We start from the raw sequence: 27,204 nt of genomic DNA on the forward strand, positions 1-27,204 counted from the left end.
ACGAGCACTTAGGTTTCATGCATCAGCAGCAAGGATAAATTCCAACCCCCAAAGCTCCCTAAAGCGTCACACCCGAAATTACGTATTCCCACCGCCTATAAACAAAGCCGCAGGAAAAAAAAAAATTTTTATAAACAAAGCCGCAGAAGGTCACCGGAATTAAGTGCCTATCGCTGCAACCTCCATTTTACTTCCTGGCACCAATCTAGGAATCTAGGATTAATCTACTCCCTACTGCCACCCTTGTCCCACTCGTCAGGCTGTGTGTCGGTTTTCTTCACTTCCGAGTGAACACCAAAAGAGACGTGGGGGCGGAGAATAAGAGCAGTTAAGGCCAGCGGAGATGCGGAGCATCACTGCTGCCCTTCTTTAAGATGGCGGCGCAAAGCCATGCGCTTCGTCCCATCGGGCGGCGCGCGCGTGCTTATTCCGCAGTCTCGGGGATCGCGCTCCGGGGGCGGGTCTACAGTGGGAGGGGACGCACTCCCCGTGGCTCGGCCTGAAGTCATCCGCGCCGTTGCTGTCCCCGCCACTACTACCACAGCTCCGTCTCCCTGGCTGTGGAAGGGAGGATGGAGCCGGTGTCCGTCGCTACCGACGGCGGGGACCGTCCGGGGTCACCTGCGGGCTCAAGCCTGTCGGCTTCCCAGCGTCGGGCCGAGCTGCGGCGAAGAAAGCTCCTCATGAACTCGGAACAGCGCATCAACCGCATCATGGGCTTTCACAGGCCCGGGAGCAGTGCTGGTGAGAGCCTCCGTTTCCCCTCAGTCTTTCGCCAACCCCTTTTAAGTGTTCAGGAACATTCTTTCCCCCACCCTGCCGACCACCTCCCTATTGCCTCTGCCATGGTTGCCTCTGTCCCTTTACCCTGAGAACGACCCGTTTCTTCATTCTGCACTCCCTCTCCTCCCCTGAACGGCGCACGTTTTATACCGTCAGACTGGTCTGTCCACTGCGTCTTTCAAGATTGCTTTCCTTTCTTTCCGGTCCAAATGCTTTCCTTCCAATGCCTTCCCTAGCGTCTGCCTTCTTATGCTTTTTGCTCTAATTCTGTCCACACCAGGTTGTCTTTACTGAACTGAGCCCGAGTCCTTACTTTGTGTTTCAGGGATTCTGTGTTCAGTGCCCTCAGCACTGTCACCTACGGGTTTCGTAGAAGAGGTGAAAAAGTACTAGTATTGTTTATAGAGCCAACAAGTGGGAAGTGCCCACCTGAGGCCTCCCCTCCTAACGTGCTGAGATTGATGGCCTGAAGTGAAGTTAACCCTAAAGGGGAGTTCCTCATTTCTTCCACAATGATGTGTCCAATAAGGTTCTTTAAAAAATTTTTTTTGTTCATGTGAATTTTTATTGAACACAGTATGTGCTAGTATTCTTTAAGATTCCATTGAGTGTTGTCTTTGCTTTTAGTAACTGGACTTTTGTCACAGGTTGCAATCCCCTTTGGTCTTTGTGACTTATATTCTGTTCTCTCAGGCTAGATATATAGCCCTGAACTTTTAGGCAGTTTATAGGTTTGAGGCTGAAAACTACCAGGAAAGGTAATAGCACTGTTTCAAATTCTCCTAGAACAGCGTCATAAAACTGCTTCAAGTCACTGCTACATGGCTTGCGGACTGCAGTAGTAGAATTACATAAACAGTAGCTGTGAGCTGTGCCACGCCCTATGCTGACAGAACCCTGGATTCAGATATCTAATTTTAAAATTCAGATTTTTGAAAGCCTTAATAATTTTATATTTTGAACAATATAAACTAGAGCAGGCAATGCAGACATACTTCTGGGATATAATATCCATGAAAAATTGGTCTTTATAGCTTGTTCCACTGTTTGAAAATTTTTCTCAGTTTTTCTACCAGTGTTACCTCCTATTTCCAAGGTTTGGGTTATTTCCTTAGCAGGAATACTCTTTTGGGTGATAATTTTTTTTTTAACTGTCTTTTTTTTTGTTTTGTTTTATTGTGGTACAAGTATAGCTAACAAAACACTTGCCATTTCAGTGTTTTTTTACATGTACAGTTAGTGACATTAATTATATTAATCATGTTGTGCAGCTATAACCACTGATTCCAGGTTTTTCCATCTGGGTGATATCTTTTGAGAGTATCAAAAGTTCCTTTATAGAAGAAGAAACTAGTTTAAATTGTATGCAGAATTAGTACTAATTTAGATTCATAACTTACGAGTTCTACCTGCAGCAGCATGTTTTTTAATATTAACACGGAAAGTGTTTCCTCAGTGTCTAATACATCAGGTTTTAAATTTTCTTTTCTCAGAAGAAGAAAGTCAGACAAAGTCAAAGCAGATGGACAGTGATAAACTGAATTCCCTCACCGTTCCTTCAGTTTCAAAGCGAGTAGTGCTGGGTGATTCAGTCACCACAGGAACAACTGACCAGCAGGGTGGTGTGCTTGAAGTAAAGGGGACCCAACTGGGAGACAAACTGGACTCTTTCCTGAAACCATCTGAGTGCAGTAACGATGTCAACATTGAGCTCCGGCAGCGAAACAGGGGGGACCTGACAGCGGACAGTGTTCAGAGGGCTTCTCGCCATGGCCTAGAACAGTATCTCTCCAGATTTGAAGAAGCAATGAAGCTAAGGAAACAGCTGATTAGTGAGAAACCCAGTCAAGAGGATGGAAGTACAGCAGAAGAATTTGACTCTTTTCGAATATTCAGATTGGTGGGATGTGCTCTTCTTGCCCTTGGAGTCAGGGCTTTTGTTTGCAAATATTTGGTAAGAAAAGAACTGTAAACTAACAATAGAAAATGCAAATTGGTTATAATAATGAGTGGTTCTAATCTATAGAGTTCATTATCAATATTACCTTAATATTTACTGCATTGTTGTGGTTGGAGATATATTATAAACTTTGCTATTCAACTTAGTTATAGAATTAGGTGTTCTGGTTAAATACAGGGAAACCCTGGTGGTGCAGTGGTTAAGAGCTACGGCTGCTAACCAAAAGGTCGTCAGTTCGAACCCACCAGGTGCTCCTTGGAAACTCTATGGGGCAGTTCTACTCTGTCCTCTAGGGTCGCTATGAGTCGGAATCAACTCGACGGCAACAGGTTTGGTTTTTGGTTAAATACAGAGCCTAATAATTAATAATAATTACAAAAATATACCATTCTAAGTACTTTATATGTATTAATTAGTTTAATCTTCGTACTTATGAAATAGCTATCATTTGAATCCATGTTTTATAGATGAGGGATTGGAGGCTCAGAGATGTTCAGTAATTTGTCCAAGGTCACACATCTGCTAAGTAGCAGCTGGGATTGAAACCCAGATAGTTTCATTGCAGAACCAAAGGAATTGATTTGGACTCATAGTGATCCTGTAAGACAGAGTAGAGCTGCCCCATAGGGTTTTCACGGGGGCCTGATGGATTCAAACTGCCGACCTTTTGGTTAGCAGCCAAACTCTTAACCACTATGCCACCAGGGTTTCCAGGCTACCTACATATAACCAAAAGCCATTGCAATCGAGTCAACTCTGACTCATAGTGACCCTGTAGGACAGAGTAGAACTGCCCCGTAGGGTTTCCAAGGAGCACCTAGTGGATTCAAACTGCCCAACTTTTTGGTTAGCAGCCATATAGCTCTTAACCACTGCGCCACCTACATGTACTGTACATTAATTACAAATTTTTAAATACGGTCATGCACCACATAATGTCTGTTCAGATGACATCCTAGCGCCTATACAATTGTAGTCCCCTCAGTCCATTCTTAAGTACGAGTTGTCCGTAAGTTGGATGCTGGTAACCTGGAGACTGCCTGTAGTAAGGTGTTCGCACAGTGTCCAAATCACAGAGCATATCGTGAACATTAAGTGATGCGTGATTGTAATTTGAAACATTAAAATGTGTTCTTGTGATCCTGAACATGACATCATTTGTTTATGCTTTAGAATGCCTTTCAGCATTTTATAATAATATAATGGTGTAGTATTATAGAGATAGTTTTCATTGTTCTGTGATGTACCATGGCTCTTCCTTGAAAGGTGGAATTTAATGGTTCTTCTGTTTCCAGTATGTAGAAGAAGGCAGAAAAGCAGAGCTCATAGTTCACTGTCTTGCCCTTTGAGGTATTTTAGTTCAGTCTGTATTTCAAGATACCCTACCATGTACCAGGCACATAAATACATTTTCCAGATAATTAAGGTTTTGAAGTAGTTAAATGCTCGGCTGCTAACCGAAAAGTCGGCAGTTCAAACCCACCAGCAGATCTGCGGGAGAAGGATGTAGAAGCCTGCTTCCATAAAGATTTACAGCGTTGGAAATCCTGTGGGGCAGTTCTGTTCTGTCCTACAGGGTCACTGTGAGTTAGCGTCGAATTAATGGCAATGGGTTTGGTTTTTTTTAATCATTAAGAAAAAAAGATTTTTAAAATCTATTTTTGTGCAAATATTTCAAAAAATAGAATCTTTTGAGCGGATTTGATTTTTTTCCTATTGATAAATGGCCATCCTTACAAAGAGCAGTGGGTGATGCTTTCAGTATTTCGTGAGAGGTGCAGCTGCTTTTTGTCTCTAAGAGGCTCTGTGCTGTCTTACTTTAAAAGTTGTCATGTTCTATTTTTTTGTGGGCTTTTTTTTTTGCTATCAGATTTTCAACTTCTCACTGCTCTTGCTGTATTTCTAATAGTGTTTGCTCCTTCGCTCCCTTCATAAAAACAAAAAAAAAAAACCCAAACTGATTGCCATCGAGCCGATTCTGACTCATAGTGACCCTATAGGACAGGTTAGAACTGCTCCATAGAGTTTCCAAGGAGCGCCTGGTGGATTTGAACTGCCGACCTTTTAGTTAGCAGCCATAGTACTTAACCACTATGCCACCAGGGTTTCCATCATAATATTTTTCATTTTAGCAGTAATTATGTTTAAATTAATATTATTTTCATCTTTTGTCTGGGAAGCCATATAACCAAGCTGTTTCATCTACAATAAGAACAGCTCATCATTTGAGGGCCAGAGATACGTGGCTGTAAGTTAATTCCTTGCCCCAAAGTCTTAGGAATGTAGGACCTTGATTTTGAGTGCCCGGGCCTTTTATGTGTGCTTGCAACTTGGCAGTTCAGTCCCTCTGGATGAGGGAGCTAGTACTGCATGTGTTATGCATCTATCACTGTTGACTACTTTAAATAATTTAAAAGATAAGTTTTTATGAGAGAAGATTTTTTGGGACATTAAAAGAATGTGAAAGACTTGTATGACTTGAAAAACATGTTCTATGATTAGGAAACCAAATCCCTGAATTTTCTTTATGCTTCTGCAGAAACAGGATCACTTTCAAAACTAATTATTTTAATTACAGTTTTTGCCTGGAATTTTATAGCTGTTGTTAGTTTGATATATTGTTATTTGAATAATTATGTTGGAAATGTGTAATTTTGTCTTCTTTCTTCACAGTCCATATTTGCTCCATTTCTTACTTTACAACTTGCGTACATGGGACTATACAAATATTTTCCCAAGGTAAATTTTTTTTCTAAATTATGGTGATGTATTTAATTGATGAATGGCTAGCTAACTTCAGGAACTTTAAAAAAATTTAGTTTAACTTGTGGTCTGAGTCAGTGCTGCTCAAGGTATGATTGCCCACCATTGCCTGTGTTCAAACTATCTTTCTGTTTGTGATAAATTCAGAAAGTGAGTAAGAAATAAGAAAGTTTTAATCCGATAAAATTTGACATTGCCCTATTTTTATTTTATTTTACAAAAATGTTCACAGTGAATTGGGGAAAAAGCTGGTTCCTTGTGACAGAGTTTGAGTAGTACTTATCTGAGAAAGTTTTCAATTTAATTACCTAGTAAATGTCATACATTTTATACATAATAAATGAAATTAATTTTAAAATATATTCAAGTATCTCACTGTGCGCCCTACTGGACACTTAACAACAATGCACTTTATATTTAATGTTAAAAGCCTGATATTTGCAAGAAATATTTTGTGAAAATTGAACAAGAGAATGATGGTGAACGTCAGTGTTTACCTGCTTTGCGTGACTGCAGATATATGCACGGTTTTGTGGGGCTTGGTTTGCCTGGTTTAGAAGATAACCTTAATGATGGAATTTATATAGTTTTTTTTGCTGAAAAATGGCTACTTGGCTGCTTGCTTAATAGTTCTAGTGGTTTTAATGGGTTTGAAACATACTTTTCAGGGGTCTGATCCAGAAAGTAAAAGACTAAAGAAAGAAGTGTAATTTTTATCAAAATATTTGTTTAGAAATTCACCCTTGAAACATTGATTGTAGTTTTGCAATAGCAGAAGTTTGGAAACAACCTAAATGTCATTAATAAGTGACTAGTTGAAAAAATTATGGCATATCTATTCAGAAGGATGAAGTGCTCCATGTATTAATAATGATAAGCTCTGCAAGCAATATTTAGAGAAAAAAAATGCAGAATAGAGTTTATTGTATACTTTATTTTGTGAAAACGAGGAAAATAGTATATATTTGATTTTGATTGTGTGTGTGTAAAGAAGCTCTGGAAGAATATGCAAGAAACTATTAACAATGGCTATTTGTGGTAGGGGCGTAAGGGTTACTAGGTGGATGGAGGAGAGAGAAGGGAGACTTTATTTTATACTTTTCTTCCCAATTTTTGTTATAACAGTTTTTAAATATATAGAAAAGTTGAAAGGCTATGCTGTGAACACCCATATATACACACCACCTAGATTCCACAATTAACATTTCACCGTATATATACTTTTGGTACTGTGCCATCTAATTTTTTTTTATCCATTTTTAATCCCTGTTTTTTAAAAATGCATTTCAGAGTATGTTGTAGGTGTCAGTATCGTATACCTCAGCCCTACATGCATCAGCACTTATGTCACTAACTACGGATCAGTGTTTGTTTATGTTTTTTTTTTTTAAGGTAGAATTTTCATACTGTGAAATTCACAAATCATAACAAATCTCAAGTGTACCTTGATGAGTTTTGACAACCTGTGAAACCTAATTCCCTGTCAAGGTTTAGAAAATTACCATCATCCCAGAAAGTTCTATGATGCCCCCTTTCCAGCCAGCCCCAGCCCCTACTCCTCAGAGGTCTGATTTTTTCCTAACATAGATTAGTTTTGCCTACTTTAGTGGTTCATATCAATGGGATCATTCCTGTATGTACTTTTTTGTACACGGTTTCTTCCATTCTGCATGGTATTTTTGAGATTCACTCATGTTGTTGAGTGATGAACAGTTTGTCCTTTTTTTTTCTTAATGCTGTGTAGTATTTCACTGTATGAATATATCACAGTTTGCCTGTGTAATCTATTGAGGGACATCTTGCTTGTTCTCAGTTTTTGGCTATTATGAAGAAAGCTGCTAAGAACTTTTTTGTTTGAGTCTTTTTGAGCATAGGCTTGGGTAACTATATCTTTTTTATATTTTCAGAATTTTTGAACCCTATGACTGTGTCACCAAATGAATAAATAAAACTTGAGCTTTGAATCACTTAAAAAATGAGACTAGGAAGTTAGAAAATAAATGTTCTCCCTTCCCCTAAAAATATTTTGAACTGTTCAGTGATACCCTATTGCATGTGTAATCAAATGTGAATTTCTTTGTATGGCACTTAGGACTCTATAGGTTGTTCCTATGATTCTGTTACAGATTACCCATGTCCTCAAATAGACCTGGCATTCTTCTGCCTCTGGCTTTTGCCATCATGAGACTTACCTTATAAAAAGATTTCTCACTTTTGCCCATCTAAATTCTGGTCATCCTTGAAGGCTTGTTTTTAATTCCACTTTGCCCTGAAATCCTTCCCTGAGTTTCATTTACAAATAAAACCCTGGAGCAATTTCTATCTCCTTTGAACTCCTATGCCACACCTTATCCATGTCATTCATTTAGCAGCTATTTATGTCCTGTCTATTGATATGCTTCCCGTTTTGGTCTTGTGCTGTTGTTTAACTCTTAAATTATTATTTATGTCTTGCTTCTAAGATGATAATTTTTTTTTAATTTTTATTGTGCTTTAAGTGAAAGTTTACAAATCAAGTCAGTCTCTCATACAAAAATTTATATACACCTTGTTATATATTCCCAGTTGCTCTCCCCCAATGAGATAGCACACTCCTTTCCTCCACTCTCTCTTTTCGTGTCCATTCAGCCAGCTTCTGATCCCTCCATCCTACTATCTCCCCTTCAGGCAGGAGATGGCAACATAGTGTCATGAGTCTACTTGATCCAAGAAGCTCACTCTTCACCAGTATCATTTTCTATCCCATAGTCCAGTCCAATCCCAGTCTGAAGAGTTGGCTTTGGGAATGGTTCCTGTCTTGGGCTAACAGAAGGTCTGGGGGCATGACCACCGGAGTCCTTCTAGTTTCAGTCAGACCATCAAGTCTGGTCTTTTTACGAGAATTTGAGGTCTGCGTCCCACTGTTCTCCTGCTCCCTCAGGGGTTCTCTGTTGTGTTCCCTGTCAGGACAGTCATCAGTTGTGTAGCCAGGCACCATCTAGTTCTTCTGGTCTCAGGCTGATGTAGTCTGTGGTTTATGTGGCCCTTTCTGTCTCTTGGGCTCATAATTGCCTTGTGTCCTTGGTGTTCTTCATTCTCCTTTGCTCCAGGTGGGTTGAGACCAATTGATGCATCTTAGATGGCTGCTTGGTAGCATTTAAGACCCCAGATGCCACTCTCCAAAGTGGGCTGCAGAATGTGATGACAGATTTTTTTTTAACTTTTTAGAGTAAGAATGGAATCTCTCCCTACTGCCTAGCACAGTTTGCTGCTTTACATATTGTATGCTTAGTAAATATTAATATACTGTTTGATGTTTTGAAACTTTATTAATGATTTTTAAAGCAGTTAGGCAAAAGTAACAGTACTGATCGTGTTTTTATAGAGCTTAAGTAGTCTGCTGAAACCTGTGAAAATCATTTGAGTCTTTCTCTATACAGAGTGAAAAGAAGATAAAGACAACAGTACTAACTGCAGCACTTCTATTATCTGGAATTCCTGCTGAAGTGATAAATCGATCGATGGATACCTATAGCAAAATGGCCGAAGTCTTCACAGATCTCTGTGTCTACTTTTTCACTTTTATCTTTTGTCATGAACTGCTTGATTATTGGGGCTCAGAAGTACCTTGAACCCTGCAGAACTTGGAAGGAGAAGCTTACAATAAACAATTTCTTTTGTATATTGCCATGTCTCTAAAGGAGACAAACTGGTTACACCTTTATGTAATTCTTTTACTTTATAAATAAGGGTTGTAAAATCACTTGATTCAGAATGCAATGGCAGGTTCCCTGATTGAAAGGGTTGAGTTTGTATTAGTACTGATGTGAAGAGTAGAATACCGATGTCATTGATTTTTCTCGTTTAATTAGAATCCCTAGTCTTTACCTTTCCTGTTCCTTCTCAGTTTTGTAATTCCTCTTTTGGGGGCTGAGCTAGCGCTTTTAGGAGAACAGATAAACATGTTCTCCGCTAGCCCTAAGAACTGTTTCTTGTATTTGTGTTGCTCTGTCCTGAGAAATGGAGCCATCTTAAAAATAAAGAAATGGAATTATGTAATGTTATGTCTGCACATTATAACTTACAAGGACTGAATTAATGTCGATTTTTTTCTTGTTGGGTCAGTATCCTAATTTTACTCTAACGCAGTTGTTATTTAATGGAAGAAATGTTTGCGATTCATACGTGTGAAATTAGAAGGTGTGTATGAAGTTTTTATTTGCTAGATGCCAAACTCAGAATTGGAAATGTTCACTTTTGAGTTCAGTTTTCAGAAGTATATTTTTAAAGCAAACTAGAACAGAGTGATTAAATTTAAAACTGGGATCTGAAGAAATAAGCATATAACCCAGTAGTATAAATATCCTTTTAATTAACTTGGTAACACTGTCGTATCTGGAAGACGTGTCTTGTAAAAATGGCATGGCAGGGGCATCTGACCTCTGACTTCACAAGGGCAAAGGAGAATCAAAATCAACAGCCCAAGGCTGATTCCTATGAGGCTGAGATCAGACATGCCTCCACCTTCCAACTTTTTTTTGCCGATTCTGATACCAACTGTCCCTCCCGCGGCACCCTGTACTTCTCTGCTGGGTTCAGTAATTTGTTGCAGTGGTCACACAGAGCTTACAGAAAATACTCAACAATTATAAGGTTTATTAGTGAAGTAGTAGGTTTCAATTCAGGTTCAGGAATGCCCAGGATACAGTTCTATCAGGACAGCCTCTTCTCAACCATGCCTGTAGGCACGCCTCACTCTGGCCCCTATAGGCTTTGCCCTGCTCAGGCAAGTGTTATAAAGCTTTTTTTAGCTCTGCTGATAAGTTCCTGGAGACACTCCACTCTGCCAGTAAGCGTCCTGCCCAAAGGCACTCAGCTGTCTCGCTCTGGATGCACCCCAATCTGCCAGCCAACCTCTTGGCTGAAGGTACTCAGCTTTTTGACTCTGTGGGCTGGGGAGCCCACCGCACTGTCTCCTGCTGGTCTCCTGATTCTGCTACCAGTGCTGTCACTATTTTTCTGCCACTACTCACCGTCTCCACTCTTACAGCTCTGTCTCTGTCTCCTCGATCTAGGAGGTTCTTAGTGCAGGGAATCCGCGTCCAAAGAATGTGCTCCACTCCTGGCTCCTTTCTTGGTGACGTTGAAACCCTCGCTTCGTACCTCTGGGGTGGCTTGTTTTAAGACTAGTGAGATGGCAAACTGACCAGTCCCCTCATTAGGGTTCCATGCACCATATTTACATGGCCCCACCCCCCGCAAGAGTGCCAGGCACCTTATTTACATTATTAGAAAGCTATCCAATCCCCTTGGTGGGCCAGGAGCACCTGGTTTGCGTAGTCCCACTTGTTCATTTGGTGGGAGTTAAAAAGACTGTGGCTAGAAGGTCCATACAAAATAATTCACACTACTTAAAAGGGTATGAAACAGAAGTGGTATGTCACTTGGTATTTACAGGTTTTTGTATGGTCTGTTTGGTTAATTCTTGTGATATTAAAAGCACATACACTTTTTTTGTTACTAAGTCTTGATTTTTGTCCTATTTTATTCTGAACTAGAGTAATGGAAAATAAGTGTAATAATTTAAGTGTGTTTAACAGTTACACGTATTTCATGATTTCATAATGAATCTAGTATCTAGAGGATTGAAAAGCATTCTTAGAGTTGTCACTTCCTTCCCTAATCCCCGGGAAGACAGTATAACAGGTGTCAATTATTGAGTCATTTCCGACTCATGATGACCCCATGTCTATCAGAGTAGAACTATGTTCCACAGGCTATTCAATGGTGGATTTTTCAGAAGTAGTTCACCAGCCCTGTCTTCCCAGGCACCTCTGGGTGAACTTAAAGTTCCAGTCTTTCAGTTAGCAGCTGAGTGTGTTAACCATTTGCATCACCCAAGGACTCTGGTGAAGATACTAGTGTGATCTTCCAATTACATATGTTTGCAACTTCTGTTTCTTTAAAAAAAAAAAAAGCCTCAGCCTCTGACACACTAAAGAATAATTTACAAGAATCAGCACAAAGCTGGTTTCTACGAGGCGGAGATTAAAGATTTCCCAAATGTCCAGCTTTTCCAAGCTGTTGTACCACTCCATCATCTCTAACGTCAACTACTCCCCTCAGTACTGTCCCTCACGAACCGTATAAAGGAAATGGCTCACGAGGTTGTAGAGGCTAGCAAGTCCCAAATTTGTGGGTCAGGCATAGGCTTCTGCCAACCCACGTGGCTGACTAACACAAACCAGTTCAGACCACAAGCTGCTGGTTCACAGGGCTGTGGAAGCTGGTGAATCAGGTCACACAATAGGCTGCCAGCCTAGGAAGCTGTGGAAGCTGGCGAATCCCAGAATCAGCAGGTCAGACAGCAGGTCTCTGGGGAGGTCAGTTGATCAGGAACTGAATGTGGGATCCAGATACAGAGAACTTCACCAGGGAACACAAATATATCTTAGATGTAGGCCACACCCCAGGGAAGGGCATAACTTTAGTAAGGGTGGGACTTGAATCACGCCCTCCTACAAGGCTGCAATAAAAGACACACCTTACATCGATCTTGCCTCATCAACATGTGGAGGTAAGGATCCACAACACATAAGATGGAGGACAGCCACAGAATACTGGGAATCATGGCCTAGCCAAATTGACACGTAACCCCAACCGTCACAGGTTCCATATACCTTACTTGCATAGTCCCACTCAATCATTGTGTGAGTCACAAAGACCATGGCTAGGAGGGCCATATTAAGTAATTCATTGCACAGCACACACGTAAACTTTTAGTACTTGTAGATCACTACGAAATTTATATTTCAAGAAGAGCTGTAAGATGTGTCTTATCAGTGTCACTTTTTAACTGATTGACATATCCCTAATCATTTGCTTAAGCGTGGTGAATAATTTAGAATGGGAATGGAAATATCTTTGTGTTTGGACTAAACTAATTAAATTTTCATTTAGTGACTTCAGAGAAGGAGCTCTGGTGGTGTGGTGGTTAAGCACTCAGCTGCTAACCTAAAGGTTGATTGTTCGAACCCACCAGCTGCTCCCCAGGAGAAAGATATGGCGGTCTGCTTCCATAAACTTTATAGCATTGGAAACCTACTGGGCCGTTCTACTCTGTCCTGTAGAGTCACTATTGGTCAGAATGGACTCGATGGCAATGGGTTTGATTTTTTTAGTTTTAACTTCAGGGATTTGAAATATATATGGGTTAAAACTAGACTGAAAATGGTGGCTGTTTAGAGATGATATCTTTGAGCATCTGTAACTTTTTAGTTTGATTAGTTGTACAAATGGACATGTGTGCATCACATACCGGTACCCATTGCTGTCAAGTTGATTCTGACTCATGACCATCTCCATGCTTACAGAGTAGAAGTGCTCCATAGAGTTTTCTTGACTGTAATCTTTATGGAAGCAGATTGCCAGGCCTTTCTTCTATGTTGCTGCTAGGTGGGCTCAAACCACCAACCTTTAAGTTAGTAGTTGAGTGCAAATTATGCCACCAAGGGACCTGTGTGCATCACAGTTAGTACTAAAACAGCAAGAGTATATGAGATACTAAGAACTGGGTAGTTTAGCCAAAATTGAAATCTTCTCCCTTGGGAACCAGGGCAGATTCCCATAAGTGAGGGATTCTTGTTTCTTAGAATAATAGTATTGAAGACACAGTGGAGTACAATAATTTCTTTCACGCAATCACAAAAGCAGCTTCTTCCAGGATATAGAAGTGATGTAAACTTATCACAAATATATTTTAGGTATAAAATATTTCAGCCAGTCAGAATCATCATATGTTATCTTAAAAGGGAATTAGAAGTAAAATATCTCAAAAAGAGCTCTGGCTTAAGTGTTACGTGCCTGAATTCTGGTCCCAACAAGATAGTTGACCTAGTACTACATATGTTTCCTGATTCTCAGTCTTCACACTTTAAGACTGAGGTTCAAGTCTGTGATTTTAAAAATCTGTTCCATTTGTAACATTATGTGATCCTGAGCAATATTCAACTTGTGTTAAGTTGAAAAGTTAAAGGCCTATTTCCATTTATTTCTGCACGGACTCATCCCATCCAGTTCCATGGTTTCAAATACCATATATTATACATTCTATAAAATGTTGATGACCCTTATCTCTCCACTCTATATTTCTCCCTTGAACTCTAGACTGATATGTCCCCTTGTTGTTGTTGTTAGGTGCCGTCAAGCCAGTTCTGTCTCATAGTGACCCTACGTAGAACAGAACGAAACACTGCCCGGTCCTGCGGCATCTTCACCATCATTGCCATGTTTAAGACCATTGTTGTAGCCACTGTGTCAGTCCATCTCCTTGAGGGTCTTCCTCGTTTTTGCTGACCCTCTACCAACCATAAAGTCCCTTCTCCAGGGACTGCTCCTTCCTAATAACATGTCCAAAGTACATGAGAAGAAGTCTTGCTATCCTCACTTTTAAGGAGCATTCTGGCTGTACTTCTTCCAAGGCAGAGTTTTGGCAGTCCATGTGTCTTAGTCTGAGTTCCCTAGATAAGTAAAACCAGTAAAGTATATTTATGTGTGTATATCCACCAGGTGCTCCTTGGAAACTCTGTGGGGGCAGTTCTACTCTGTCCTATAGGGTCGCTATGAGTTGGAATCGACTCGACAGCAGAGGGTATGGATATATGTATACATACACACACATAGAGAGATTTATAGGAAATACCTCACGTGGTTATAGAGGCTGAAATGTCCCAAGTCCGTGGGTCAGGATAGAAGCTTCTCCTGATTCACATAGCTGCAGGGGCTGGTGAGCCCAAGATCTGCAGGTCAGAGAGCAGGGCTCTTGCTCCCAGGCTGGGAAGATCGATGAATCCCAAGATTGGCAGGCTAGCCCACAGGTAAGCTGCTAGTTGAAACCCCAGAAGTGGAGGTCAGACAAACAGGGGCCAGTTGCAGGATCCAGAGTGAGCAAAAGCCCCCAAGCCTTGCCAGAATGCTCACTTATATTCAGTGTAGGCCACACCCCCAAGGAAACTCTCTTTCAACTGATTGGCCACTCATAGCAAGTGTCACCACGGAGTTGATCAAATTATTTTAAATCTCATCATGGAAGTGATCACACAACATCATACGACTGCCAAACCACTGAAAATCATATCCCAGCCAAGATGACACACAACCTTAAAATCACAGTCCACCCTTTGTCAGCTTGGCACCTGTACACATCTCCTTAAACCATACGTAATCTCTGAATAAAGACAATTGTAAAGTCATACTTGTGCCTAACATGACACAATGAACACACATACAACTGAAAATGCACTGGCCTCTTTCACATATTTTATAAATGAAGAAAACAAAAATATTTGATGCCTACATACAAAGCAGAAACACTCATAACAATTATAGTCCTCATTTCTGCAACTGGTCCTGTGATCATAACCGGTATTTAGAACCACCTTCTTTAACCATCTGTTCCCTATTCCCTTTGCACTTAGCAACCATCTCAGCAGGTCATAGTTCTTTACCAGGTGGGGTGACCCAAACCTTCATTCCTGAAGGGTCTGGCCCATTAGTAGTCATGTTGGGATTGGGTTGCTGTAGTTTTCAATTGACTTTAATCACAGGGTTTGGTAGTACTAAGAGATATCCTAAGGAATCTCACATATTCCAAAAATACTCTTCTTTACCTCCATTATGTAATATCAATCTGATTTCCTCTTGGTAATCAGGATTGAACACACCAGTTAGTATGGCAACTCCCTTCTTTGCCTGTTGATTCAGAGGCATAAGGAGCCCAAAGTGGCCATGTGGCATTCTTAGCTTCCAGTTCAACGGAATCAGTGAAATTTTCTCCAGGTGGGAGCATTCTTCCCTTTGGAACTAAGACCTCTAGACCTGCACAGCATAAGGTTGCAGGGACAGGTAGGAAAAGTTTTGCAAGTGGGCCCCCAGGGGTAATAGTGAGTGGTTCTACTTCCATTCCCACTCCTTGATTCCTGGACCCATGAATCCTGGCTATGGGAGAAACAGCACCACATACTGAATGCTGGTTTAGAGCATATATAGCCTCCTAGAGGACATCATCCCAACTCTGCAAGGTATTGTCACCTAGCTGACACTGTAATTCTGTCTTTAGAAGGCCGTTCTGTTATTCTATCAAACCAGCTGTTTCAGGATGTTGGGGAGCATAGTAAGACCAGTGAATTCCATTGCCACAATTCGTTTGCTGTGAATTCATTCTCGTGATCCAAGGTGATGCTGTGTGAGATACCATGACTGTGGATAAAGCACCCTGTAAGTCCACAGATGGTGGTTCTGACAGAAGCATTGCTTGCAGGGAAGGCAAATCCATACCAAGAGCACGTGTCTATTCCCATAAGAACAAAAAGCCACCCTTTCCATGATGGAAGTAGTCTAATGTAATCAGCTTGCCACCAGGTTGCTGGCTGATCACTTTGAGGGATGGTGCCTTATCGGGGACTCAGTGTTAGTCTCTGCTGCTGGCAGATTGGGCACTCAGCAGTAGCTGTAGTCAAGTTGCCCCTGGTGAGTGGAAGTACATGTTGCTGAGCCCGTACATAACCTCCCATCCCTGCCACCATGGCCACTTTGTTCATGAGCCCATGGGGCAATGGCAGGAGTAGCTGGGGAAAGAGGATGACTGGTTTCCCCAGCATGCGTCATCCTATTCACTTGATTGTAAAATCCCCCTCTGCCGAGGTCACCCTTTGGTGAGCATTCACGTGGGACACAAATATCTTCACTTCTTTGGGCCATTCAGAGAGGCCTATCCACATACCTCTTCCCCATACTTTCTTGTCTCCAATTTTCCGATCATGTTCCTCCCAAGCCCCTGACCATCCAGCCAAACCATTGGCCACAGCTCATGAATCGGTATACAATCACACATCTGGCCATTTCTCCTTCCAAGCAAAGTGAACAACCAGGTGAACTGCTTCAAGTTCTACCCATTGGGAGGATTTCCCTTTACCACTGTCCTTCGGGGAGGTCCCAGAAAGGGGCCATAGGTCTGCTGCTGTCCGCTTTCGAGTGGTACCTACATATCACACAGAACCATCTGTAAACCAGGCACAAATTTCCTCTTATTCAGTCAACTGATCATAAGAAACGCTCCATGAGGCCATAGGTGCAGACTGGAAGATGGAAAATAATGCAACAGGAGTGGAGACCATGGGTATTTGGGACACTGTTGTAGGGTAAAAACATCACAAAATTTAGTAAAGCAAAAAGAAAGTTTTATTTGGCATATGTTCAAAGCAGAAAATCAGACAAGCATGCTCTAAAGCCATGTCTGCCTGAGTCCGAGGAATGTCACAGAGTCATCAATATATATTAACATTAAAATGAGCAAAACCATTTTCACAGATTGTCTAGCAACTGTTAAATCACCATAATTCTACATTTTGAATTGTCTTTCTTAAAAATTATTGGTACTGCTTTCAATTACGACAGTCAGGAGGGTCTTCATTGGTCCAACAAATCTTACTATTCACTAAAGGCTAATAAAAAATAAAAAAAAAAAAGATCAGAACCCCAACAAAACCAACCAAACGAAACCCACTGTCATTGAGTCAATTACGACTCATAGTGACCCTGTAGGAGAGAGTAGAACTGCCCCATAGGGTCTCCAAGGAGCACCGGGTGGATTCGAACTGCTGAGCTTTTGGTTAGTAGCCATAGCTCTTAACCACTGCACCTCCAGGGTTTGAACCCCAACAAGAATAACATTAATCCAAAAAACACAAAATAATAAATGTTGGAGAGGTTGTGGAGAGACTGGAACACTTACATACTGCTAGTGGGGATGCGAAATGGTACAACCACTTTGGAAATTGATTTGGTGCTTCTTTAAAAAGCTAGAAATAGAAGTACTGTACAATCCAGCAATCCCACTCCTTGTTATATATCCTGAAGAAAATAGGAGCCGTCACACGAATAGATACATGCACACCCAATGTTCATTGTGGCACTGTTCACAGTGGCAAAAAGATGGAAACAACGTAGGTGCCCATCAACGGATGAATGGATAAACAAAATTATGGTATATTCACACAATGGACTACTATGCAATGATAAAGAACAATAACAAATCCGTGAAACATCTCACAACATGGATGAATCTAAAAGGTGTTAAGTGAAATTAGTCATAAAAGGATAAATATTGTATGTGACACTATTATAAGAACTCAAGAAAAGGTTTAAACATGGAAGTAAACATTCTTTGATGGTTACAAGGGTGAGGAAGGAGGGAGAGGGGAATTCGCTAACTAGATAAAAAAAAAAACTAGATAGTAGACAAGAATTATCTTAGGTGAAGGGAAGGACAACACACAATACAGGGGAAGTCAGCACTACAGGACTAAACCAAAAACTAAGAAGCTTCCTGAACACTACCAAACACTTTGAGGGACAGAGTAGCAGTGGCAGAAGTCTGGGGACCATGGTTTTGGAGAACGTCTAGGTCAATTGGCATAACAAAGTTTATTAAGAAAATGTTTTGCATCCCACTTTGGTGAGCAGCATCTGTGGTCTTAAGAGGTTTCAAGTGGCCATTTAAGATGCATCAATTGGTCCCCAAAGGCCCACATAAACCAGAAACTCTATCAGCCTGAGGCCAGAAGAACTAGAAGGTGCCCGGCTACCACCAATGACTGCCCTGACAGGGAACACAACAGAGAGCCCTTGGCGGAGCAGAAGAAAAGTGTGGTGCAGAACTCAAATTCACATAAAAAGCCCAGACTTAACGGCCTGATTGAGACTAGAAGAACCCCGGAAAACATGGCCCCTGGACTCTCTATTAACCCAGAACTAAAACTATTCCCGAAGCCAACTCTTCAGAGAACAATTAGACTGGGCGATAAAACATAAAAAAATACTCCTGAAGAGTGTGCTTCTTAGTTCAAGTAGATACGTGAGACTAAATGAGCAGGTCCTGTCCAGAAGCGGGATGAGAAGGCAGAAAGGGACAGGAGCTGGTTGAATGGGCATGGGAAACTCAGGGTGGAAAGGGCGAGTGTGCTGTCACATTATAGGGATTGCTACTAGGGTCACATAACAATATGTGTACAAATTCTTGCATGAGACATTAACTTGAGCTGTAAAGTTTCACCTAAAGCACAATAAAAAAGAAAAAAGAGATAAGAATGGAAAGTACGTGGGTCCTTTGTACTGTGTTTTATGACTTGTTTATGTGAAAGTTTCCTTAAAAGATGTTTTCCAAGATTGTCCTAGCTATTGTCTTTACACCTCAGGGCCCAGTTGATGTGACCTGGTGAGTCCAAATCCAGCTGGGTCACATTCTCTATGCTCAAGAACAGGGTGTAATGGCTCCAATACTATCTCCTAAATCACCACTTTCTCATGCAACTTACTTGTGCCTTCAGGTCCTGCTTGAGCCTGATTCACGCATACCACTTCCGTTTAATGATGGAGTGCTGCTGTGCACGTCCGACTTTATGACTCTGTGAGTCAGACAAAAACCATCACACTATTGTATCCCATTAGGTAGCCATTATCTCCCAGATATCTAATAGGCATCTCAAACATAACGTAACTATCACAGAACCACCAAATTTCTCTCCTTCCCCAAATTTTATCTTCATAAATTTACCACAATCCACAGTTGTTGTTGTTGTTGTTAGATGCCATTGCATCAGTCCAACTCATAGCAACCCTATATACAACAGAAAGAAGCACTGTCTGGTCCTGGGCCATTCTCACAGTCCTTGTTATGCTTGAGCCCATTGTTGCAGCCACCGAGCAAATCTATCTCCTTGAGGGTCTTCCTCTTTTTTACTGACTCTGCATTTTACCAAACATGAAGTCCTCCTGATTCCTCCTGATAACATATCTGAAGTATTTCAGACGTAGTTTTGCCATCCTTGCTTCTAAGAAGCATTCTGGTTGTACTTCTTCCAAGACAGATCTGTTCATTCTTTTGGCAGACCACGGTATATTCAATATTCTTTGCCAGCATCACAATTCAAAGGCTCAATTCTTCTTCGGTTTCCTTATTCATCAATTAGCTTTCACATGCACATCATGTGATTAAAAACACCATTTCTTGGGTCAGGCACACCTTACTCTTCAAGGTGACATCTTTGCTTTTTAACATTTTAAAGAGCTCTTTTGCCGTGTATTTGTCCGATGCAATGCGTCATTTGATTTCTTGAGTGCTGCTTCCATGGGTGTTGACTGTGGATCCAAGTAAAATGAAATCTTGACAACTTCAATCTTTGTTTATCATGAGGTTGCTTATTGGTCCAGTTGTGAGGATTTTTGTTTTCTTTATTTTGAGGTGTAATCCATAGTGAAAGATGTGGTCTTAGATCTTCATTAGTGAGTGCTTCAAGTCCTCTTCATTTTCAGCAAACAAGGTTGTCTCATCTGCATGACACAGGTTGTTAATGAGCCTTTGTCCAATCCTGATGCCCTGTTCTTCATATAGTCCAGCCTATCAGGTTATTTGCTCAGCATACAGATTGAATAAGTATGGTGAGAGGATACAACCCTGATGCACACCTTTCCTGACTTTAAACCACGCCATATCCCCTTGTCCTGTTCGAATGACTGTCTCTTGATCTATGTACAGGTTCCTCACGAGCAAAATTAAGTGTTCTGGAATTCCCATTCTACAAAATGTTATCCGTAATTTGTTATGATTCACAAAGTCAAATGTCTTTGTATAGTCAATAAAACACAGGTAGACATCTTACTGGTATTCTCTATTTTCAGCCACTATCCGTCTGACATCAGCTGTGATATCCCTGGTTCCACGTCCTCTTTTGAATCTGGTTTGAATTCCTGGCAGTTCCCTGTCGATGTACTGCTGCATCTGCCTTTGAATGATCTTCACCGAAATTTTACTTGTGTGTAGTATTAATGATATTGTTTGATAATTTCTGCATTAGGTTGGATCACCTTTCTTTGAAATGGGCATAAATATGGATCTCTTTCAGTCAGTTGGCCGGGTAGCTTTCTTCCAAATATCTTGGCATAGACAAATGAGGATTTCCAGGACTGCATCCATTTGTTGAAACACCTCAATTTTTATTTCGTCAATTCCTGGAGCCTTGTTTTTCACCAATGTGTTCAGTACAGCTTGGACCTCTTCCTTCAGTACCATTGGTTCCTGATCACATGGTACCTCCTGAAATAGTTGAACATCCACAAATTCTTTTTGGTACAGTGAATCTGTGTATTCCTTCCATGTTCTTTTGATGCTTCCTGTGTTGTTTAATATTTTCCCAGTAGAATCCTTTAATATCGCTGCTCCAGGCTTGAATTTTTTCTTCAGTTCTTTCAGTTTGAGAAACGCCAAGCGTGTTCTTCCCTTTTGGTTTTCTGACTCCAGGTCTTTACACATGTCATTTCAATACTTTGTCTTCTCAAGCTGCCCTTTGAAATCTTCTTTTCAGCTCTCTTACTTCATCATTTCTTCCATTTGCTCTAGCACCTTGATGTTCAAGTGTCTCTTCTGAAATCCATTTTGGTCATTTCTTTCTTTCCTGTCTTTTTAATAACCTCTTGCTTTCTTAATGTATGATGTCCTTGATGTCATTCCACAACTTGTCTGGTCTTGGGTTATTAGTGTTCGATGTGTCAAATCTATTCGCAAGATGGTCTCTAAATTCAGGTGGAATATACTCAAGGTCGTACTTTGGCTCTCTTGGACTTGTTTTAATTTTCTTCAGTTTCAACTTGAACTTGCATATGAGTAATTGATGGTCTGTTCCACAGTCGGCCCCTGGCCTTGTTCTGACTGATGATATTGAGCTTTTCCATTGTTTCTTTCCACACACGTAGTCAATGCGATTCCTGTGTATTTCATCTGGCAAGGTCCACTTGATAGTTGCTCTTTATGTTGTTGAAAAAAGTATTCAAGATGAAGAAACTGCTGATCTTGCCAAATTCTAGTATGTGATCTCTGGTGTCATTTCTACCACCAAGGCCATATTTTCCAACTACTGATCTTTCTTCTCTGTTTCCAACATTTGCTTTCCAATCACCAATAATTATCAATGTATCCTGATTCCATGTTCGATCAATTTCAGACTGGAAGTTGGTAAAAATCTTCAGTTTCTTCATCTTTTGCCTTTGTGGTTGATGTGTAAATTTGTGTAATAGTCGTATTAACTGGTCTTCTTTGTAGGCATATGGATATTATCCTATTGCTGACAGTGTTGTACTTCGGGATAGATCTTGAAATGTTTTTTTAAATAATTTTTATTGTGCTTTAAGTGAAAGTTTACAAATCAAGTAAGTCACGTATAAGCTTATATGCACCTTACTACATACTCCCATTTACTCTCCCCCTAATGAGTCAGCCCACTCCCTCACTCCAGTCTCTCCTTTCGTGACCGTTTTGCCAGTCTCTAACCCTCTCTACCCTCCCATCTTCCCTCCAGACAGGAGATGCCAACAAAGTCTCAAGTGTCCACCTGATACAAGTAGCTCACTCTTCATCAGCATCTCTCGCCAAAACATTGTCCAGTCCCTTCCATGTCTGATGAGTTGTCTTCCGGAACGGTTCCTGTCCTGGGCCAACAGAAGGTTTGGGGACCATGACCGCCGGGATTCCTCTAGTCTCAGTCAGACCATTAAGTCTGTTCTTTTTATAAGAATTTAGGATCTGCATCCCACTGTTCTTCTGCTCCCTCAGGGGTTCTCTGTTGTGCTCCCTGTCAGGGCAGTCATCGATTGTGGCCGGGCACCATCTAGTTCTTCTGGTCTCAGGATGATGTAAGTCTCTAGTTCATGTGGCCCTTTCTGTCTCTTGGGCTCATAGTTATCGTGTGACCTTGGTGTTCTTCATTCTCCTTTGATCCAGGTGGGTTGAGACCAATTGATGCATCTTTTTAGATGGCAGCTTGTTAGCATTTAAGACTCGAGACGCCGCACTTCAAAGTGGGACGCAGAATGTTTTCATAATAGAATTTATTTTGCCAATTGACTTAGAAGTCCCCTTAAGCCATAGTCCCCAAACCCCCGCCCTTGCTTCGCTGACCTTCGAAGCATTCAGTTTATCCCAGAAACTTCTTTGCTTTTGGACCAGTCTAGTTGAGCTGACCTTCCCTGTATTGAGTTTTGTCCTTCCCTTCACCTCAAGTAGTTCTTATCTACTAACTAATCAGTACACAACCCTCTCCTACTCTCCCTCCTCTCGTAACCAAAAAAGAATGTGTTCTTCTCAGTTTATACTATTTCTCAAGACCTTACAATAGTGGTCTTATACAATATTTGTCCTTTTGCATCTGACTGATTTCACTCAGGATAATGCCTTCCAGGTTCCTCCATGTGATGAAATGCTTCACAGATTTGTCACTGTACTTTATCGATGCATAGTATTCCATTGTGTGAATTTACCATAATTTATTTAACCATTCATCCATAGGTGGACACCTTGGTTGCTTCCAGCTTTTTCCTATTGTAAACAGTGCTGCAATAAACATAGGTGTGCATATATCTGTTCGTGTGAAGGCTGTTATTTCTCTAGGGTATATTCCGAGGAGTGGGATTTCTGGGTTGTATGGTAGTTCTATTTCTAAGTTTTTAAGAAAACACCAGATAGATTTCCAAAGTGGTTGTACCATTTTACAATCCTACCGGCAGTGTACAAGCGTTCCAATCTCTCTGCAGCCTCTCCAACATTTATTATTTTGTGTTTTTTGGATTAATGCCAGCCTTGTTGGAGTGAGATGGAATCTCATCGTAGTTTTAATTTGCATTTCTCTAATGGCTAATGATCGAGAGCATTTTCTCATGTGTCTGTTAGCTGCCTGAATATCTTCTTTAGAGAAGTGAATGTTCATATCCTTTGCCCACTTTCTGATTGGGTCGTTTGTCTTTTTGTAGTTGAGTTTTAACAGAATGATATAGATTTTAGACATCAGGCGCTGGTCAGAGATGTAGGTAGGTAGTGTTTTTCTAGGAATTCATCCGTTTCTTCTAGGTTTGCAAATTCGTTACAGTACAATTTTTTGTAATAATCTGATATGATTTTTTTAATTTCAGTTGGATCTGTTGTGATATGGCCCATCTCATTTCTTATTCAGGTTATTTGTTTCTTTTCCTGTATTTCTTTAGTCAGTCTAGCCAATGGTTTATCAATTTTGTTAATTTTTTCAAAGAACCAGCTTTTGGCTTTGTTAATTCTTTCAACTGTTTTTCTGTTCTGTAATTCATTTAGTTCAGCTCTAATTTTTATTATTTGTTTTCTTCTGGTGCCTGATGGATTCTTTTATTGCTCGCTTTCTATTTGTTCAAGTTGTCGGGACAGTTCTGTGATTTTGGCTCTTTCTTCTTTTTGTATGTGTGCATTTATGGATATAAATTGACCTCTGAGCACTGCTTTTGCTGTGTCCCAGAGGTTTTGATAGGAAGTGTTTTCATTCTCGTTGCATTCTATGAATTTCTTTATTCCCTCCTTAATGTCTTCTATAACCCAGTCTTTTTTGAGCAGGGTATTGTTCATTTTCCAAGTATTTGATTTCTTTTCCCTGATTTTTCTGTTATTGATTTCCACTTTTATGGCCTTGTGGTCTGAGAAGAAGCTTTGTAATATTTCGATGTTTTGGATTCTGCAAAGGTTTGTTTTATGACCTAATATGTGATCTATTCTAGAGAATGTTCCATGTGTACTAGAAAAAAAAGTATACTTTGGAGTTGTTGGGTGGAGTGTTCTGTATAAGTCTATGAGGTCAAGTTGGTTGATTGTAGCAATTAGGTCTTCCGTGTCTCCATTGAGCTTCTTACTGGAAGTCCTATCCTTCTCCAAAAGTGGTGTGTTGAAGTCTCCTAATATAATTGTGGAGGTGTTTATCTCACTTTTCAGTTCTGTTAAAGTTTGTTTTATGTATCTTGCAGCCCTGTCATTGGGTGCATAAATATTTAATATGGTCATATCTTCCTGCTCCATTGTCCCTTTAATCATTATGTAGTATCCTTCTTTATCCTTTGTGGTGGATTTAACTTTAAAGTCTATTTTGTCAGAAATTAATATTGCTACTCCTGCTCTTTTTTTTGATTGTTGTTTGCTTGATGTATTTCTTTCCAACCTTTGAGTTTTAGTTTGTTTGTGTCTCTAAGTCTAAGGTGTATCTCTTGTAGGCAGCATATAGATGGATCATGTTTCTTTATCCAGTCTGAGGCTCTCTGTCTCTTTACGGGTGCATTTAGTCCATTTACATTCAGTGTAATTATAGATAAGTATGTGTTTAGTGCTGTCATTTTGATGCCTTTTTGTGTGTGTTGTTGACAATCTCATTTTTCCACTTACTTTTTTGTGCTGAGACGTTTTTCTTTGTAAATTATGTGTTCATCATTTTCATAGTGGTCGAATTTATGTTTGCTAAGTCGTTATGTTTTTCTTGGTGTTTATTTTGAGTTATGGAATTGTTAGACCTCTTTGTGGTTACCTTAATATTTACCCCTATTTTTCTAAGTAAAAACCTAACTTGTATTGTCATATATCGCCTTGTTTTTCTCTCCATATGGCAGTTCTATGCATCCTGTATTCAGTCCCTTTTTTTGATTATTATGATCTTTTACATAATGACTTCAATGATTCCCTGTTTTGAGCACTTTTTTCTTTTTAAAATTAATCTTTGTTTTTGTGATTTCCCTATTTGAGTTGATATCAGGTTGTTCTGTTCTGTGACCTTGTGGTGTGTTGGTATCTGATATTATTGATTTTCTGACCAAACAATTTCCTTTAGTATTTCTTGTAGCTTTGGTTTGGGTTTTGCAAATTCTCTAAGCTTGTGTTTACCTGTAAATGTTTTAATTTCACCTTCATATTTGAGAGAGAGTTTTGCTGGATATATGGTCCTTGGCTGGCAGTTTTTCTCCTTCAGTGCCCTATATATGTCATCCCATTGCCTTCTTGACTGCATGGTTTGTGCTAAGTCGTCTGAACTTATTCTTATTGATTGCCCTTTGTAGGAGACCTTTCTTTTATCCCTGGCTGCTTTTAAAATTTTCTCTTTATCTTTGGTTTTGGCAAGTTTGATGATAATATGTCTTGGTGATTTTCTTTTTGGATCAATCTTATATGGGGTTTGACGAGCATCTTGGATAGATATCCTTTCGTCTCTCATGATGTCAGGGAAGTTTTCTGCCAACAGATCTTCAACTATTCTCTCTGTATTTTCTGTTATCCCTCCCTGTTCTCAAACTCCAATCACACGCAAGTTATTCTTCTTGATAGAGTCCCACATGAGTCTTAGGGTTTCTTCATTTTTTTAAATTCTTTTATCTGATTTTTCTTGAACTATATTGGTGTCAATTGCCTTATGCTCCACCTCCCCCACTCTGCATTCCAATTGCTTGGTCTGCTTCTGTGACTTCCTACTGAGTTGTCTAATTCTGTAATTTTACTGTTAATCTTTTGGATTTCTGAATGCTGTCTGTCTGTGGATTCTTGCAGCTTATTAATTTTTCCACTATGTTCTTGAATAATCTTTTTGATTTCTTCAACTGGTTTATCAGCGTGTTCCTTCGCTTTTTCTGTAGATTGCCTTATTTCATTTCTGAGGTCATCCCTGATTCTTGAAGCATTCTGTAAATTAGTTTTTTATATTCTGCATCTGGCAATTCCAGGATTGTATCTTCATTTGGGAAAGATTTTGATTCTTTAATTTGGGGAGTTGTAAAAAAAATTTTTTTTTTTTTTTTAGAAGCAATCATGGTCCGCTTCTTTATGTGGCTTGATATCAACTGCTGTCTCCGAGCCATCTCTAAGATACTGTAATGATTTATTTTGTATTTGCTCACTGAGTCTTATCTTGTTTTGTTTTCTTTCAATATACGTAGATGGGCTACTAGATTGCGCTGTCTTGATTATTGTAGCCTTTGAATCACTTATGTCCTATTACCAGCTGGTTTGGGTTGTTACCAGATATATAAGCCTAAGAGTCCATTCACTATTCTTGAGTAGAATCTGATTTTGGGTTACCAATTGTGTGGTGTAGACTATCACCTATTCACTTAAAGGAGTAGTGGTGATAGTCGTGTGCACCAGATCCTAGTAGCGGTAGGGGGTCACACTCCGGGGGGGCAGGATGCTGACAGGCTTCCCCCAAGTGCCATTGAGGTAGGTGTGTCTCTATTCCTAAAGCACTTTGGTGGGTGTGCTCTGCAGCTGTACCTTAGGCACCCAATGCATATACCTCTACAGATTGGGAGGTGTCACTATCCTCAGACCCCTATGGCAGGAGGCTAGGTGGTTTGGGTGGAGCTTCAGCCCTCAGTTCCCCATTGTGGGTCAGAGAAGGCTCTGTTTAATAGGTAGAGATATCAGACCAGGGAAACTTGTCTTTCCAGTAATGGGATAAAACAATTACAGTCAAATCACTATCAGAATTGCCTTTGCATTATAATAGCCACCTTGTTGCCTGTGGGGATGAAAGCCCTAGATCGTGGATCTCATATGCTTGGCTGGAGCTGGTTCTGTATTTTTATTCCAATTTCAGGAAGTCAGGGAAGGATTTTTGGTCCCTGTTTTTTTTGTAGCTGCTTCTCTCAGGCCGGGAGAATAGGTTAGGAAAAGACAACAAAATAAAAAATTGCAGAGCACTTCACTCTCTGGCCCAGGAAATTCCAATGTTAATGAAGTGGCCTGGGAAGAAGATGGGAGGGATCAGATAGATAGGAGAGAGTAGCACCCAGGAATATAGACCAAGTTACTTATCTTACTTAGTGATGACTGTTTTATCTGA

At 40.3% G+C, this 27,204-nt stretch overlaps 1 protein-coding gene across 1 annotated transcript; it reads left to right on the forward strand.

Moving 5' to 3' along the window:
* The first annotated feature begins 506 nt into the window (after window positions 1–506).
* Window positions 507–11,883, forward strand: CAMLG (calcium modulating ligand). Its single transcript, XM_003404500.4, has 4 exons — window positions 507–744; window positions 2,277–2,737; window positions 5,417–5,482; window positions 8,926–11,883. Exons 1-4 carry the CDS (start codon window positions 573–575, stop codon window positions 9,115–9,117), a joined length of 891 nt encoding a protein of 296 aa, XP_003404548.1. The 5' UTR covers window positions 507–572; the 3' UTR covers window positions 9,118–11,883.
* The last annotated feature ends 15,321 nt before the right edge of the window (window positions 11,884–27,204 follow it).

This window comes from Loxodonta africana, chromosome 2, assembly GCF_030014295.1.
Source record: "Loxodonta africana isolate mLoxAfr1 chromosome 2, mLoxAfr1.hap2, whole genome shotgun sequence".
Lineage (NCBI taxonomy): Eukaryota > Metazoa > Chordata > Mammalia > Proboscidea > Elephantidae > Loxodonta > Loxodonta africana.

Excerpts from the sequence above, each read along its gene's own strand:
- CAMLG (XM_003404500.4), top strand. The coding sequence starts at position 573 with ATGGAGCCGGTGTCCGTCGCTACCGACGGCGGGGACCGTCCGGGGTCA. Across the intron at positions 745-2,276 it reads CAGGCCCGGGAGCAGTGCTG|AAGAAGAAAGTCAGACAAAG; the intron begins GTGAGAGCCTCC and ends TTCTTTTCTCAG. Across the intron at positions 5,483-8,925 it reads TATACAAATATTTTCCCAAG|AGTGAAAAGAAGATAAAGAC; the intron begins GTAAATTTTTTT and ends TTCTCTATACAG.